Raw genomic sequence first — 18,197 nt, forward strand, 5'->3', positions numbered from 1 at the left:
ACGCCCAAACTATATGTCTAATGATTGCTAAATAAAAAACTAATTAATTATAAACATTTTTTTTTTGGTAAGGGAAAAAAATAAAAATAAAAAACTGTAACTTGCTTTGCTGTATTAATTTCAATATACTTTAATTAATATAAAAATTCACAAATAGTTAACTCTCCACATTTTTTTTCTTCTCAATTTCAATATAAATGGCATTTTTCTTTTTTCTTTTGATAGAAGCAAGTCTCTAGTAGGTTTTTTTTTTTTGAAAAAAGTTTCTAGTAGATAACATCATTTCCTTACACAAACATTTTCAATTAAAAAATTATTAAAATATAACTTAATGTGGAGGCAACCGCGACTAATGTTCAAGACCAAAAATGTGGAGACATTCTCGGGAACTCAGGAAAACAAGTATTACTTTGAACTCTAAAACAAAACTTGGTGGTGAACTGCTAAGATAGATATCCAAACAGACTTGTCAACAAAATTGGGCAAATTTGAGATGTTAAGTGTAGCTTCCAATCGAAAAACCTCAGTTATGCCCAGAAACACTATGATAGCTTGATCTTCTTTCAAGGTCCTTCATTGTTATTCAGAGCTTGCAATAATTTCAACTGAATTAACTGTCTTCCATTGTCATCAGCTAATGATCATCTTGTTCAAAAACTCAGCTTGCTCGGGAAAATACTCCATCAATTCATCCTTTGTCACCCAGACATGATCCTCACATTTTCCAATGTTGAATTTGTTTTTAGCAATAACTTGAGACTTGAAGAAGAATCTCTGGCAGAAGATTTCAGCAAAGAGAAAGAATAAGCAAGTACAATAAATTTTCACATGAAGAGGCAAGTATAACATATTGAAAGATGCCAACCTTCCATTAATAGACCAGAAGTACCACAAAGTTCCTATAAAATATACCTTAAAAGATGTGGATCTAGACTGGTCTTCTGTAGGCTGAACAACCGTATGGGCCATTGGAGCATTTCCAACAAAATATGTATTAGAAAGATCTCCTAAGACTGACTTCAATGCAGACTCTGCACACTGCAAAATTTCAAAAGTTAACAGGGAAAAGAAGAAAAAGAAATAAGAAGAGGAAATCCATATAATAATGTTAAAACTTAACCTTGCGCATGTTGTCCTCGGATTCATAAACTTTCTCAGGAAAATGCCACACAGGCTTCCCGCTTGGAGCACCATATGCAATACCATAGAGGAGAAGGTATAGTCTTCTATCAAGAGCTCTTTGTAATGACCTAAGTATACAAGTAATAACAAGAGAATACTTCATTGGAGAAATCACAAGTATTGACATGATGGTTGCTCTTGTATAGAATTCATTTTCCTTCATAAATTCCAAAAATTGAAATAAAACATTTTCTTACTGTAAATTACACATGTGGTCAGTCTACTCAAATTGTTTACCTTCGATCATTGTTTTTGTCAGCTTCAGTGACTCGTGGTGCTGGCACATAGTCAATCTGATAATCACCTTTCCCCCTGGAAGTAATATAATTTTCATGAGAATATATGAAAAGAAGGAACTATCTGTATTGCTAGCTGTGTATCAATGCATGCATGTGGAAAACGAGAATCAGAGAAAGAGGCAAAAAGAATATGAAACATTTTTGTCATTGCATCATAATCACAGCCAGTGAGTCAGATCTAGCAAAACAAGTTAAATAATTGTTAATCATATCATTAACTTTATAGGGTTTGTTGAGATCCTACATCAACTAAAGATATGGCCAATGTAGTCATTATAAGGCTTGGGCAATCCTCACCTAACAAGCTAGTTTTGTGAGATTGCGTTAGGCGCCTTAAGCCAAATTTTGTGAGATTGAGTTACGCACTTAATCGAAATTTAAGAATACTAATACTAGATCATAACTCTAATTAAATAAGGAAACAAATCATCAAATATAAATAAATATGGAGACAATCCTAACTCCTACGAGAGACTAGATTACAATAAAATATAATCAAGATATCACTAGATACTTTTTCATTTATTCTAACAAATAGTTTTTGACTTTTGTTTAGTTGTCTATTGTCTTTTTATTCCCCTCTTATGTATAATAGTTTTGATATTTTGCTGGTCTTGAGGAAGAAGGAAATATTTTTTTACACAGTATAGCAAACTAGCAATACGCTCAATGATTCTTTCCCATTTTCTATGGAATAAATAGATAAATGCCTTCCTTACAGCCATTTGAGAGAATTCACATAAAATAGAACTTTAACAGAGAAAACAATTATGTTGGTTATATAACTATCATCTTTTACTATTCAAGTATTTATCTTTTCAAGTCTCATGAAACTTATAAATATATTTGTTGTATATACAATATTAAAGTCCCATCTAATGATCTCTCTCTTTTAAATTAAGTTTAAATAACCAAAAAATTAAAACTATAGACATAATCTTGTCACTTTATACCTTGCATCAGATTTGTCTAGAAATTCATCAGGATATCTGCGTTGATATTGTTGTCGCCATCGAAACCTAACCATTCAAACCCCAGGAAAAAAATAGAAAAAAAGATACAGTTAGTATAGCAATCACTGCTAAAACAGGTTCTTCAAGTTTACCAAGCAAACCACAACAAAGTCATTCAACCAAGAAATATTAATAGCAACTCCTCGTGTTTGAAGCCATAACCTCATTTTTTCCATCTTTAAAATTAGAAGAGGAAGAACTCAAGAAAATGCTGATAATATTACATATTACTTATTTTTTTATTTCATATAATTTGAGCAAACTTCAGCTTGACATGACATCATTTCCTTCCCTACGGTCCTCCAACAGCAGCACACCTTTTTTTCTTGAAAAGTGGATTAATATATTCTACAACTACATAGGATTAATATCTTCTATGACAGTATGACTACAAATCCAAGACTAAATAAAGGCCAAATACCCAATTCATTATATCTTAGGTATATTTTTTTTTATCCAAGCAGAGCATAATATCAAAGTCAATGAAACCAGAGAGAAAGTTACGAGAATTCTTGAAATGCATAGACTACAGGGTCAATTTTGGGAATGACCACTGGCAGTCTCTCAAAGAGCACAGAAGCAACAAGGTTCTCAGAGCTTGTGCTGAACCCTCGCTTTGTCAAGAGAGGTCGAACCAATGACATCTTCATCCTGGATGTATGCAGAACCATTAGATGCACAAAAAGAATCAAAACAAATAAATGAACAAATGGAGAGGGAAAATATTTTCTATTATCAATTTCATTATTACTGTTTCTTATAGATGCCTTTACAGCTTGTTCCCAGTGCAATCAACACAAAAATAATATTTCTCAGCTGCTGCTGCTATTCACAACAAAATAGCACATGGTTTATGGTTTCAAAAAATTGGCATCTTTTACTCTAATGTCACATATCAGTACTAACAATTAACATTTGTCAAATTTGCCACTAACAAAAAACTAACAATTAACAACTAACATTTGCCGATAAAACACAAAAATCAGTACTGAAATTTCAAAACAAAATCTCAGTAAAGACAGCACTAACTAGTAACAACATAAGCTTGAAATTCTCTTGATTTCATGTTATATCTAAACCCGACAGTGATTTAAAAATAGAAGAAATAAATATCTAAGAAAACAATTTGGTAACTTAAACTGTCCCAGACGCAACATAAATTGAGAAGTTTCCAACGCAAATAATGAATTCGATGCAACTCTGTTTGACTTCTGTAATGGCGTTGGGGATTTCCTTTGGATCAGAAAGGGGGATACAAAGCAGAGATAAAAGCAATAGCAATGCCCAAATAGAGAAAGAAAAGAGCTTTCTTACGTTAAGCAAAGAATGGAAGCGTATCAGCCCGCAATATCATTCCATTCTTCGGGACAATATGAGATAGCTGTTGCAGCAATGGCAACTGGAGAAGTGAACAAGGGTTTTGGAAGTAGGAGAGAGAGAGGGGGGCAAAAGCAAAAAACATCAAGGATTAAACGATGACGTTTACAACTCACTTAATATTTTTTTAATAAATAACGTTTAATTATATTAAAATTCATAAAATCATTTTATTCCTGTTTAAAAAATTATTTACACATGTGAATTTTTATATAATTTTTTTAAAACAATAATATAAAAAATTATATTTTAATATATGTATATATATATATATATAAAAGAATTTATCTCATCATTTTATTCTTAATTATAAATTTAAGTATATATTTAAAAACAACTAACGAGTGAGTGAAAGATAAATTCGTAAATTAAAATCATTTTACTAAATATTTTAATTAAAAATATATTGTAAAACATTTTAACGAATATTATATAGCTATATATTTTAAAATAAGAGGAAAGAAGCATTAGGACCATAGAAGAAGATTAGCAACATGGCTTCTCAAATAAATTTGTCTGTCCATCATTTTCTTTATTAGCAATTAATACAAATAAAAGGAGATTAACAATTTGATTCAAACATTTTTTCGTCTTAGGATGCATAAGGATGAGGACCATAAAAGAATCTCTTTTGCACCATGCTACTACTTCTACACAAAAAAATCTCTTCTAAAGGATAACAAATCCCTTTTACGCTCTCATTGTAGTCTATGAACAAATCAAACTTTTTTTTAGAACCTTCTTATAAAAATAGACATGGTTTTATAAAGGGCACAGACGATAGTTTAATAAAACGGTTTTATCAATAGCTTTTGAAGGACAATTTTCGAAAAAACTAGTAATTCAATGCCTGTTAATAAAAGTAAATAGAAAGAGATGAACACAATAGATTTACATGGGTTGGTCTCAATCCCTAAAATTATATCTAATTTTTAATAACTCACTAAGTTTAACTATCTTTAAAGATACAATTATTTTTTTATAAATTATTCTTAACTTTTATCTAACTAATTTTTATACTAGTCTTTTCGAGTTAATAATTCAAGTGTTCTTTACTACAAAATCATTTTTAACTTCAATAAAACAAAAGATTTATTAAAAGTAGGATTCGCATGTGACTATAGTTGTCATCTTACAAATGTGCATACAAATGAAGCAAATAATCACTATTCACAAAATTTAGAAGGTGTTCTAAGAGGTTAAAAAAGCTTATAAAAACTCGTACAAAGAGAGTTGAAATGCTTGTAAATGTGGATGTTTCGGGTCTCTAACTTCAGGACTTTAAAACTTATTCTATTTACAAATGAGGAAGTAATTGTTGTTTCTAAAGGACTTTATTTTTTTTCATATGCTTATCATTTGTTGATGAGACATTTATTGAAACATTAAATGCATGTCATCGACATGTTAAAGTATATTGATAATCACTTTGCTCGTTTTTCTTGATAATCATTCCAAATCTCACATCAATGGTTAAATCATCTTTTGTATAGTCAAGTACTCCAAAACTTGAACACATCTTTGATAAAGTTGGTAGTATTATCTTTGTTTGATTTTTCTTTTTTTTTTTCTTTGCTTTTTGATAGATTCTATGAAAAATAAGATTCTCTGCACAAAGGATCAATTGAACATAGAATTAATCATGATCATACATACTACAAAATCGATGCTTGTAATTAACAATCATATGATGGATCATTACAGACGCAACATTACTTTCGTATGCATTCAATAAATCACACTTTTTAAAACTTAATATTTATTTATCTAAATAATTGATAATCCCTGATTCATCTTATGAATTAACATTTTTATTAGCCCTTCGAAAAGAAATACCAAAAAGAGGTTTAGGGGAAACGAACAAAGGACGGTCAATTAATTAAGCTTTACTAAAAAAAATATTAAACCCTAAAATCAATTCCTATAAATGTTTAACAAATAAATCACAAAATAATTTATATTCTAAAATAATATTACATGCAACCCCTTATATTCTAAACAATATTTATACTTTTTATAAATTATTTATTATTTTAATTCTTTTAATGAATACATAACATACAATTTTTTTATAATGTAATTTTTCTGTATTATTATATTATTATGTATTCAATTACTTTTAATGAAAGGGCATATTTAATTAAAGATCACAAAAAATAGGTAGTGCTGAAACAATATTGATACTTGCGAGCAATATTGAAACTTGCAGCCAAATTAATTATCATTTGATATCGAAGTATAAATTGTTAGGGATGGGATGGGTTATGAATCTCCACCATAATTCATACACAGATCTCATAAACAATACTTGATGCAGAAGTAATAAAAATAATAATAAAAAAAAAGCACTAAAGCATCAAAAACTTTAAATTTATGGAATTTTATTTATTCATAACTCCTTCAACTAGATGATCCACACAAAGGACCGTCTAAAAAGCTAGCAAGGGATACACCTGCGTACTATATTATAGTATAGCAATCTAGGATTTCTTAGAATGCATATTAATTAATATTAATAATTGTAAGGTTTTAATAAGTGACAGCACGAGTTTATGAATCTATTATCAGCAGCCCACAAACGAGGGATAATTTTCTAGAGCATGGGATGGGAAAGATCCATGGGAAATGGATTGCCTAGAACATTATCCATGTAATAGTGTGGATGGCTTGGATCCATCACCACAAACTGCATGTCCTCTGAAGGCTTCCAGTGCCGTTTCCTTTGATTAATAAACCAGTTGTTGATTTGCTTCTGATCCAGACCTGTCGACTCTGCAAGAGCCAGCTTCTGGGATTCCTGTTATTCAATCAAAATACCATGTAAATTATGAAATACTCTATGAAATTAGTTAACATTCACAACTCATTTGAGAACGAGACTATGCATTTTTTTTTATTATTGGAACGAGACTTACATATAGTAAAACACAAGAATTTCTATTAAAAATTATTCAAGAGTACTAAAAAGTGTATTCCTATAGTATTCCACTTATTAGTGATATTATAGCATAAGTTTAACTATTAATTTTTGGTCTCTATATTTCTATTTGGCCGTGTTTGTTTCGAAGAGAAATATGTTTGGAGAGAAATTTTGTATTTTATTCCATGGGACCTACATATCTTACACTCAATTTCAATTCAAAAATTATCTTTTATTTTTCTTTTCTCTATTTCTCTCTAAACCAAACACATTCTTATTGTATCAATAGTCTACTAGGACCTTTAACTTTAGTCACAATAATAATAATAATACCACTGAAAAACTTTATTTGCGTTGTACAACCTCCAGAAATTTTCTCACATTTGTTAAACTGCCAGAAATGCCGATCCCAGCTAGTGGGATAAGGCGTTGTTGTTGTTAAACTGCCAGAAATCCTACTGTGGAAGAAATTTCTACCAGTTTAACCACAGCCAAAAAAAAATTCAGTGGTTTTAATAGCAACGTATGGTGTTGTTGGCAAAAGGCCGAAACACATTCATTTTGCTCATCCGAGGACTAAAACAAACAATTTTTTACATACGAAATCAAAACAAATATATGAACCAAATTAATAATTAAACCAAAAAAGTAAACGCTCCTAAAATTTAATTAGCCATTTATCAAAACATTAGGAAAGGAGCGAGTAATAGATTAAACATACGGATGGGTAAGGCCATTTGTAATGTCTGTTCCACCATTCAAGTAATTGTTGCCTTGCTTCTTTAGGTAGCTTTCCTTTCTTCCTCTTCTTCATGAATTCTTGCTTCAGACTGCCCAAGTATCCGCTATACTTGCGCAAAAGCTGACCCTTTAAATCCCTGTCCTCTGCCTGGGGATCTATCATGTTGTGTAGATCAACATCCTCTTCAGACGATCCATTCCTATCACCACCCTCATTGCTAGCTGATCATCATATGAATCGATTCAATTTATGATAACATTAATTGGATACTAAAAGGATTATATAGTAAGTAAAAGGATAAACATGTTGTGATATGATTGACAAATAATTATTCTACTTAAACATGTAATCAAATACTAGTTTTAATCTTCATATCCATGGATATAAAATAACATCTATTAAAACCTTAAAGGGATTTGAATAAGGTCAGCATTTGGCTGGAGATACTCAAGTTCAACCAAAATAGATCAAATTAAACAATTGCGAGCAGTAAATAACAATTCAGTGAACTCTTAAATCAATTTAAAATCCGGGTCACTATATTGTTAAAGAGAAATCTTGGTAGCACACCACGATGAATGATTAATTTAATATTATATATTATAAATCAATATAATCTTAATATTTAGCAAAAAAAATATAAAATAGAGATAAATGAGTTGCTTTTTTCACTGAATATATAGTAAAGAAAACCTACCAAGAGAACATTGTAGGAGGATTTAAAATGATCTGAGAAAAGAATAACTGCAAGTACAACTTGCAATCATTAGAAAATAATTGATTTCACCCCATGAAAGTTTGCACTTGAATTGGTGCATAGGATAAAGAGCCGGGCGCCAATGTGAAGCATTATTCCATTCCATGGATCAAAACTCAGATAATGGACGCTCCCTTTTTCTTCAGTCCCGACAAAGTTAGGGACGAAAAAGTATACTCCTCGTGAATGTATACTTCTCCAATATGTAACTTATGAAGTGCCTTTTACCATCATAAATAAATAAATTATGAAGTGCTACTTTATCGACATGCATACATGGACGGATAGACCCTAGCTAGTAAAGCCATATAGAACCTTATTCCTATGCAGAAATTAAAACCAAGGGAAGCCAAAAATTGTAACGAAGAAAAGAGACCTAAGAATAGCTTATACCTAACTTTAAAAAAATAATAAGAATAGCTTATACCTCACACATAATCAAAGGCTTCCAAAACTCTCATGATCGTTATTTATTTAATAGATAATGTATTGTCAATATGTGGTAGAAAAATTTAGACTACAATTAACATCAATAGAGTGATTGATTTCCATTAAAAACATATGCACAGAGGAAAAAGAAATACTAAGGGAGATTTTTTTTGGGTATAATATACCAAGGGAGATATACACCACCCTGAACAGTCTTTTTGGGCAAAACGACACATTACACAATAGATACAAAGGAGACTTCCAAAATTGAAAAACCAACACATTAAGGGGAACAAGAATTAAATCTTGTAATCTTTAAATCAATAAGTGGAAGGAAAGTCACATCATTTGGCCCATACATATACATAGTTGGAAGCTAGAAAACAGTGATTCACTAAAACTGGGTCATGATTATATACTACTCATATCCAGAGCAACATGAAATAAGCTTTTACTCATTTTCATTTATAATTATTAGCATAACAGCAGTAAAGTTTGACTGACATTGATGATTGTCATTCAATTGTAGATTTCATGGAACAATCAGTATTGTGTTGATAAAACAGTGTGTGTATCCATTTCCAGTTTAATACATGCAAAGAAATTAAATCAGTAGCACACTATGGTCATAATTCTAATAACAAGTATGACAAATGCATCCGCACTTATAGTTACAGAGACAAGCGCTTTCTGAAAAAAGACAATCAATACGCATAGTCACACTTTTGAAATTACACAAATATTCTATTAGTAGTCCAATTACAGAGAATGATGAACACAAAAGTTACAGAAAACAAATAGGGCGACACGACTGAATTGAATTTATCATTGCTGTTGAGGACCAACTATCCTACCAGCTTAAACTCTTTAAAACTAACTAAACACTTTAAGAAAAAGCACAAAGGCTTGATACGAAACGATGCATATACTTGCTGATAAAAAAATAAAAAAAACGAAACGATGCATATACACACTCCTTGGGGTGTTCAATTTCTACTTTTAAAGAACTGGGGACAGGGAGGATCAAAATTCCGCTTACCACCAATCAATCGTAAAAGGTTCTTGTAACACAAAGACCTATTATCATAATAAATAATAATTTAAGTTAGTAAGTGGTAACTCATGAATCATGTTAATTCCCTCTCGCAAAAGCCCGGCCATTTGTGCTAAGTAATTTGTGCAAAGTGAAATCTAGATATTGATTACCATATCATATCTTTAACAAATGATAAAAAGAAAACTGTTTTTTTTTACAACAAAAAATATCATATCATAAACAACTATAACCGCATCATTTAGATAACAGCATCATTTGGAATTGGGATAATGAGAGAAAACACAAATGTAAAAGACAAGAAAAAAAAAAAAGAGAAAAAATATTTTTTTCTTCTATTGTTTGAATGGGGGAAAAATAAAGGAGACAAAAGTAAGAAAATCTAATCATGTTAAATAACATTTAAACCCTATTACCAATTTAACAAAATATAAAGTAAATAGCCCCTTTAATCCTTTAACTTCCCATCAACTTTAGATTATTTCTTATACAAAAAAGTAAATAGAGTAAATAACCCTCTCAAGTCCATAAACTATCAAAAAGTCATTCAGCTAGTCTCTTATAGTTTTAGGACTAAAAAAATGAGTTTCTACATAAAAGGACTAATTTGAAGTTAACCGAAAGTTATAGGACTAAAATGGATGCTTTCCCAAAACTTAATTATAATAAGGGTATTTGTCATTTGATTAATTTTCTCTCCTGATCAGAGTAGAAAATCTTTTCCACGAGTTCTACTCTCAATCGTTTTTATCCCATATGTTTTCTCACCATTCCCAACAATGAAAAGCATGCATCTCGCCAAAAGAGGTTTTTGTAGTTATCTTTTCCTTTTCCAAATGATACTAAGTTGAATTGAGTGAATAAATGATTTAGCAAATTCATTTATTGATCCATACATCAAAATGACAACGACGAGAAAAATACATATCAAACTTAATACCCTTCATTTTCTTTTTATCCAATATAAAATACAAATTAAAAAATAAAATTATTAACCATTTATATTAAAACTGTTTTGCCAACCATTATGGTTTAAGATCGAACTTAAAAATAAAAATTGTTAGAAAATAAAATTTTAATATTAATGATACGTCTCCCCTTCTGTACCAAAAAATACAAATATATTTTCGAACAATTTTCACTAAAAGCCTAATATTCATTAACCATTGCCCTACGAATACAAACTTGATATTAATTTTTTCAACCTCTTCCACTGTTAAGATGTATATATGATAGTATTTAAAACTTAGGTAGAGACAAGGGTATAAGTAAAAATACTGGATTTCTAAAGTGATAGATAAATATGAATAAAAGGCTTCCGCTAGTAATATATAAAATTGCAAGAACTATGGTAGTATGTTTTTTAGTTCTTAAAAATTCACTCTGGAAAATTTAAAAATTCACCACTTATCCCCAAAGAACTTCAACTCTTTTCTGCCACTTTTTCGTCTGCATATTACATTTCCAATGAGAGTATCTAGCCTTACCACTCCTGGGAACAACCACTGCAGAAGAAACCCTAATTCCTAGGTTATTTACCAGACCTAAATTCACCAGCAAGCTGCATTCGGCACATTCATCCATCTCTGTATTCATTTCAAGGAGAACCTTTAACAATATAAAGGAAGCAAAACCAGCCAAACCTGAGAATCCCGGTAAAATTCAAACATTGGCAAAATTAGATAGACAAGAATGTGACTAAAGTCTTATATTTCCCAAAAAAAAAACAGCTGGATATATGTCAATATCATGCACACGCAAAATGACGAATTAGCAAGATACCAAAACAGTTCATTCAACGCACTAACACCGAGAAGAGGATGCAGGTATGTACCATACCACCATCTACACTTTGACGGACAAAGCCACGCTTTGAACAAGGTCACCCATTGCTGGTATTTGAAACCCTCACATACAACGACTAGTATCTACCAGAATAAAATATATCGTTCGATAGAGAGCGTACAGCCCAATGATAGATAAAGATTTTTAAAGTTAAAAAGAAAAAGTGCTGCTTCATCAACTTTAAGCACCTTTCAATTCTAACAAAACCACACTTCCTTGAAACATCGGTATGCATGGCTAGTCAATTAGTCAAACATCAAATACCAAATTAACGTTAGTAAAAAAGCTTAGACACAGTTTCTTGGTCGTGGTTATTATTTTCCAATTAGAATTGGAAGTTTGATCACGGCATAATCCTTTAATGAAACTTCAAATTCTGATACGAGAACAAAACCAATACACCCAAAAAATTATTGCTTTTTCCTGTATACTTTTTAGATATGCAGAATATTTGAGAAGATAGAATATAGAGAGAGGGAGAGGGTCATCACCAAAGTCGGAGGAAGAAATTGTAAGATTTTTGAACTGGCACTCGATCCTTTGAAGGAAGAGCATGGCTTCCTTTAAGGGTTTGGAGAGTTCTTGCTCATACTTTGTGAGCATCTCACAGTAAGCCTCCATGAACTGATCCAAAGCTGGATCTTCACCTATGCAGCTTGATCCAGCTGCTGCATCACCACCAGCCATTGTCGCTGCAGAAGCACATGCTTCTTCTAACCTTGCCACCACTTCAGGCGGGGCCCCAACCTGCAAAGGAACGTGTGAAAACTGAAAACCATGTATCACCAAAAAAACACATGATATAATTAATATTACCATGAAGCAAATAACAGTCTTTATCACTTCTGCTTTAAAGGGTTTTTGACTTCTTTGCCAAAACTCTCTTTCTTACTATGGAACATATATAACTTATCAACATAGTGATTATATTTTAGTAGAAAGAAACAAAAAACAAGTCCACAGTACACATGCCATACAACTCAGATCCGAACTTGCCAAAGAAAGGGAGTGTGCAGAAACTAATTAATTAAGCATCGATCGTTTTCAACCACTGAGTAAAAACCTGTCTACCTTTTTTTACACAAAGACGGGGTGTTGGGGGTGTGCATATACACATCACACAAGAGGAGTTAAAATTAAGCTTTTTCTTCTTTTGCTTTTCTAACCTTCTGACAATTGACGTAAGCTGCCAAGAGACGGTGATAGTGAGGATGAGCCATGATCTTGGCCTTGACAGCAGAAGAGGAGGAGGAGGAGGAGCTTCCATTGTTGTTGTTGTTGCCGTGGTGATGGTGGTGGTGGTCACTCTCCATGAAATAGTACCCTAACCCAGTGTTGTTGTTGTTATCATCATCATCAGTTTTGTTGTTGTTGTGATTATTGTGGAGCATGATAGAAGGAGTTCCAGTACTGTTACTGCAGTTGGGAATGAAGAGACAGTTTGTGTTTACATTATTATTATTACTAGGATTTATTGGATGATGACCAGCGTGATGGGAAGTCACCAAAGGCATCATCGTCATTGGGCATAGCCCACCACTGTTGTTTTCTCCAAAAGCCAACAGATAAGAAGTGCCATTAGAGCTACTACTACCACCCTCCATAGCTTTTGCTTGTCAACAACACACACACACACACACACACACACACATTCACTGTCTTATCCTTTTTGCCCTACCACCACCCTTGTGTAGAATACTCACTAGCTAACCTTACAACAAACCAAACAAAAACAAACACGACACACAATTCTCTTATTCTCTCTCTCAATTTTATTATGAGGGCTCTCCCGGGTTTTATGGTAAAAGAGTATCAGGCTTTTTACAGAAAATCCTAAATAGTGATAGTGGTGGCTATAGTCAGTTACATGAAGTAAGTAGTAAGTGGTAATAGAGGGTTTGGTTTTCTCACTTGGCTTTTCTGGGAAAGCCTGCACAGGGTTTTTAGGTTAATCTTTCTTTCTTTCTTTCCATGCCACTAAGTATGATTCTAGTGGTTACACGGTTACACCTGTGAGTGAGAGGACACAGCAGAACGCACGCGGGGCACACTGAGAAAACGATGAGTTAGTGGTAGCGAACAAGAGAAGGGGGGCGAGGGTTCATGTAAGGCACTGCTACAAACAAAGGCTTTTACCTTCCCAATGAAAACTCTCCCTCTCGTTTCCTGCACTGCCACTGATACGCTGTCATTCCTGGCATAAACACAAGAGAGAGAAGGAACGATCGATCAAATCGAGGAAGAGAAAACAAGTTACCTACTACTGACCATGAATGGAGAAAGAAGAGATAGATAGATATATAGGTTTATGTTTATGTTTATGGGGCACGGAATCAAAATCTCTCTCTACACTTTGATGGCAATCCCTCCACTCATTTAATATTCTCACCCTATTTGTCCTCTTCTCACCACAGTGATTCAAAAATTCTCTAGTCCCACAAACAAGTACCAACATTTAACAGAACATTAGGTATTTTATTTATCAAACCTAAATAATTGGTTCTTGCTGTTAGCTCCAAAATAGAAGTACTTTGTGTTTTAACATAAGCTGGAGTAATTCATTATTAATTCTTGCATAAACATGAATATTACTCTATGATGATGATGCTTCCTTCTCTCTCTACTATGTAGTGGTAGTTGCTATGGTAGCATATAGTATATGATCTAATCTAATACGTACGATATAGTAGAATATAATTAACCATGGAAAAAGCGCGCCTGCAGGTGAGTAAATAAAGCTGGTAAAGTTTGTGGGACAGTCCGAATGTCTCTTCCTCTCAGCAATCCCTTTTTTTCTCGATCTATTTAATTCCAGCACCATAGGTTATATTATATCTCTCTCGTCCATAATATATAATAATTAATAAAGAGGCCTAGAGTAGCATCACTTCCCGTAAAATACCTTAGTGAAAGGCACCTCCATCAGGTTACGTACACATTGTCGCTTCCCATTGTCCCCCTCTCCCGGTTATACTCTTCTTTTTTTCTTGAGACTAGTCAGAGTACACTTCAATTTGAAATATAATTTGTTTTCTATTAAAATGCCAGTAAGGTATGATGTCATTTTAATAACAAATCATTAATTCAGATGATAGTAGTATATATATTTCATTTTTCTATTACAGTTTCCGATAAATATTTTTAACTTAAATATGATAACAGCTCCATAATGATCATATTTATTGTGTTAGACTAAGTAAAAATTTACTGTGGGTAATAATTAATCAGATTATAAATGTTTAATAACTTATGGTAGGTATATACGTTGATAGTGTATGAAACTGTTTGTACATGGATTGACTGATACTTTTTTATTTGGAATGCAGGATTGATTGATACTTGAAACGTACGTAGGCTTAGTTCTTGAAAGTTCTACTAATAAGTACTAGTATTTGAGGTAGCAATAGCAACATATCGGTGATAATAATGACAACACAATTAAATTGCATTTGCAGGGCAGGGAGCTATTTACTAAGTGTAGTGTAGTGAGCAGGTGAAGGTCTAGGAATCTCCACAGTCTATCTCGCCGTGAAATGACCAGTGACCACCTCAGGCTGCTCTGCAGCTAAGTTTTATGTTTCTCTACCGATTTCTGCATCTTTATTCTTATTGTATCCATTAGGGATGGCAAAGCGGGTTAGTCCGTGAACTCGCGAATTGGCCCGTCATTTAATAAAAAAAATTCAACAAAATAATAAACTTTTAATTAATAGCCTAATACCTAACACAAAATAGTATTCAATAAAATAAAATAAAAACTTTCAGCAAAATAACATACTTTTAGCTAATAACAAACTTTCAGCAAAAAATAAATAAATAAAATTAGTCTTCAAATCTTAATCAAAAAAAATATTTAAACCACAAAAAATAATAATAGTCATCAATAATAATTAATAATAAGTTTACCATGATCCAAGTACCAATACCAAGCAACCAAATCACAACACAAAGTCATAAATTAGTCTTAAAATCTTAAACAATACAAAGTCATTAAACATAAACCAAATTAAAAGTCTAAATCATAATAAAAGTACAAGTCAAATAATCAATTATCATCTAACTTATCAAGAACATTAGATGCAGTCTTCGAAGAACTTCTCTCCACTTTTGCATCTTTGTGAGCTCCCCCCTCATCATCTTCATAACATTAACAATGAAAATCAATTGAAAGTAAGAATACTAACATGTATGAAGTTGTATCAATATAAAAAAATAATTACAATTAGATCAAATGAATTATCATCAACAAAGTCGTGTTGTCAACTAGAAGTACAAATAATTGCTTCCACATTTTTAGGCAAAAGATGGTTCTTATACTTGTTAAGAACCAATGCTAAATGAAGATTCAAAAGCAACTCTACCAGTAGGAATGCTCAACAAGTCCCTAGCCATTACATAAAGATTTGGAAAACATTGGCTATTACTCTTCCACCATTGGAATATATCCATGTGCTCAGTAAAATCAAAATCTAATGATGGTTCATCCAAATATGTATCAAGTTGACTCCTTCCGGTTTTATTAGCAACTTGAAGCTTGCACAATTTTAATTCCTAAAATGATAAGGAAAAAAAGGTTTGAAACATATATAATAGAAAAGAATAAAAAGTAATTGAATTAAAATGACGTCTGAAAATAAAATAAGCAACTTACATAAAAAAAAAGGCTTGGTTTGGAAGAAGTAGTTGATGAAATTTGATTATGCTTACACTTTTTAACATTTGAAGCACAACTTTTGCTAGAATATTAGGAGAAAAACATGTACAACTTGCTCTTTATTTTCTCCAATTTTATTTCCCAAGTAAGTGGATCTTTTCATAACAATAACCCAATGTTTCCAACTTAATCCTTAAATGCAAGCACAACAATTTATTAATCCCAATACTTATCAAATTTCTCCATCATTAGTTAGTCATATCCTTAATAACTTCATCCTCGTGATTCATACAACCAATCAAAAGGCATTGAATTTTTCAAACTTGTAAAAAATACAAGTTGGAAGTAGGATAACTTGTGCCAGAAATTAAGGTTGTAATATCATAAAATGACAACAAGAATATGCAAATTTTTTATGCTTTTTTCCACTTTTTCTCCAAAGGGAAATACTTGTAATTTTAATTAACCAAGTGTAAACTTCCCAAAATACACTGATATTTAAGAGCACTTTTAAGCATCAAATAAGTTGAGTTTCATCTTGTAGGAACATTAAGACATGACCCACTTAATGCATCAATGTCACCAAACTTTTGAAGACATTGTTTGAATTTCATCATTCTACTCTTAGAACCCCTCACATATTTAATGCTCACTCTAATTTGATCCAAGGCGTCATCAAGTACCTTTAATCCTTCTTGAACAATCAAATTTAAAACGAGAGCACAACAACACACATGGAAGAATTCACCATCAGATATCAATCCATTTTTGCAAACCAAGTTGATTTTTTAAAGTATCTTGCATAACATCATTAGCATAAGCATTATCCAAAGTGATTGAAAAAACCTTTTCTCTATTCCTTAATCATGCAAAAATTCATTAATTTTCTTAAACAACTCAAAACCATTGTGAGGGGGAGGCATATGACGAAAGTTAAGAATCTTGTCATTTAACTTCCAATTTAGGTCAGCAAAATGGGTAATCAAAGTTATGAAACCCTCAGTATTAATAGATATCCATAAATCAGAAGTTAAACATATCCTGCCAAAAATAGCACACAACAATTTTTTAATGATGGTTTTCTCCCTCTCACATATTCTCAACATATTAGCCTTAGAAATATTTCTAGAAATTGGAATTACTTCAAAACACAAATAACTTATCAAAGTCCGAAACTCTGGATGCTCAACAAAAATGAAGGGCAAATTACACTTAATCATTAGATTATGCAACAATTTGTGTGCCACCATTTGATCTATCTTCTTGGCCTTCAACTTCCTTTGCATGTCTAAAATCATTTGACTCACATCTTCATATTTGTTTTTTTCACATCTCACAATATGACGATTTAAATGAGAAGTCCCATATTGTTCCCCATCTCGCCTCTAGCCCGGTGGGTTTGCGGGTTAGGTGGAGAAAACCATGACGGGCTAATGAGTTGGATTTTCTACACTCCCAGTCAAATTAATAATTAGCTAACGGGTGAACCATTTAATCCGACCTACTTTGTTATCTCTAGTACCCAGTAACCACATTTCAAATCTCGATAACCTTTAGTCAAATAATTATTTTTTTTTATGAGCATACTACTAGTAATATATAATTTTAAAAGTATAAAGTTGAAAAACAAATGATGAAAGTTATTATGATAAAGGATTCCCGAATTGTAATTATTTTTTTAACAGTAAATAACTATTTCCCTTAATTTTAAGTTAATATTTTTAGATTAAATTTTTAATGATTTCAATTTCATCTTACATTTTTTTTCTTAAGAAATCTTGCATATTAGTTAGTATACTATCGTAATTATTTTACATTTCAGGACCTTAAAAAAATTACATGACAAATCAAAATTACATGTTGCGGATATATATTTAACAAAAAAAATCACCAAAATACATATTTTTACATTAGCTTCTTTTTTT

At 31.8% G+C, this 18,197-nt stretch overlaps 2 protein-coding genes across 3 annotated transcripts; both read right to left on the reverse strand.

The window, feature by feature from the left end:
- Nucleotides 1-298: 298 nt before the first annotated feature.
- Nucleotides 299-3,958, reverse strand: LOC114366839 (39S ribosomal protein L46, mitochondrial-like). Its single transcript, XM_028323850.1, has 7 exons — nucleotides 3,809-3,958; nucleotides 2,999-3,145; nucleotides 2,435-2,500; nucleotides 1,420-1,494; nucleotides 1,121-1,250; nucleotides 913-1,038; nucleotides 299-774 (listed from the first exon to the last, which is right to left on the reverse strand). The coding sequence occupies exons 2-7, from the start codon at nucleotides 3,142-3,144 to the stop codon at nucleotides 631-633; spliced, it is 687 nt and encodes a 228-aa protein (XP_028179651.1). The 5' UTR covers nucleotide 3,145; nucleotides 3,809-3,958; the 3' UTR covers nucleotides 299-630.
- A 2,269-nt stretch (nucleotides 3,959-6,227) lies between these two features.
- LOC114366922 (homeobox protein SBH1) lies at nucleotides 6,228-14,001 on the reverse strand. 2 transcript variants are annotated; one of them, XM_028323958.1, is made up of 4 exons: nucleotides 12,785-13,977; nucleotides 12,110-12,365; nucleotides 7,513-7,754; nucleotides 6,228-6,668 (listed from the first exon to the last, which is right to left on the reverse strand). In XM_028323958.1, exons 1-4 carry the CDS (start codon nucleotides 13,220-13,222, stop codon nucleotides 6,465-6,467), a joined length of 1,140 nt encoding a protein of 379 aa, XP_028179759.1. In that variant the 5' UTR covers nucleotides 13,223-13,977; the 3' UTR covers nucleotides 6,228-6,464. The 2 variants fall into 2 exon arrangements, with proteins under 2 accessions (XP_028179759.1, XP_028179760.1); XM_028323959.1 differs by lacking the exons at nucleotides 6,228-6,668; nucleotides 7,513-7,754 and adding an exon at nucleotides 11,039-11,416 and having other exon boundaries at nucleotides 12,785-14,001.
- Between the last annotated feature and the right edge of the window lie 4,196 nt (nucleotides 14,002-18,197).

Source organism: Glycine soja, chromosome 9, assembly GCF_004193775.1.
Source record: "Glycine soja cultivar W05 chromosome 9, ASM419377v2, whole genome shotgun sequence".
In the NCBI taxonomy this organism is placed as follows: Eukaryota; Viridiplantae; Streptophyta; class Magnoliopsida; order Fabales; family Fabaceae; genus Glycine; species Glycine soja.

Excerpts from the sequence above, each read along its gene's own strand:
- LOC114366922 (XM_028323958.1), bottom strand. The coding sequence starts at position 13,222 with ATGGAGGGTGGTAGTAGTAGCTCTAATGGCACTTCTTATCTGTTGGCT. Across the intron at positions 7,755-12,109 it reads AATTTCTTCCTCCGACTTTG|CTAGCAATGAGGGTGGTGAT; the intron begins GTGATGACCCTC and ends TATGATGATCAG. Across the intron at positions 6,669-7,512 it reads ACAAATGGCCTTACCCATCC|GAATCCCAGAAGCTGGCTCT; the intron begins GTATGTTTAATC and ends ATTGAATAACAG.
- LOC114366839 (XM_028323850.1), bottom strand. The coding sequence starts at position 3,144 with ATGAAGATGTCATTGGTTCGACCTCTCTTGACAAAGCGAGGGTTCAGC. Across the intron at positions 1,039-1,120 it reads CCGAGGACAACATGCGCAAG|TGTGCAGAGTCTGCATTGAA; the intron begins GTTAAGTTTTAA and ends GAAATTTTGCAG. Across the intron at positions 775-912 it reads CTAGATCCACATCTTTTAAG|AGATTCTTCTTCAAGTCTCA; the intron begins GTATATTTTATA and ends ATCTTCTGCCAG.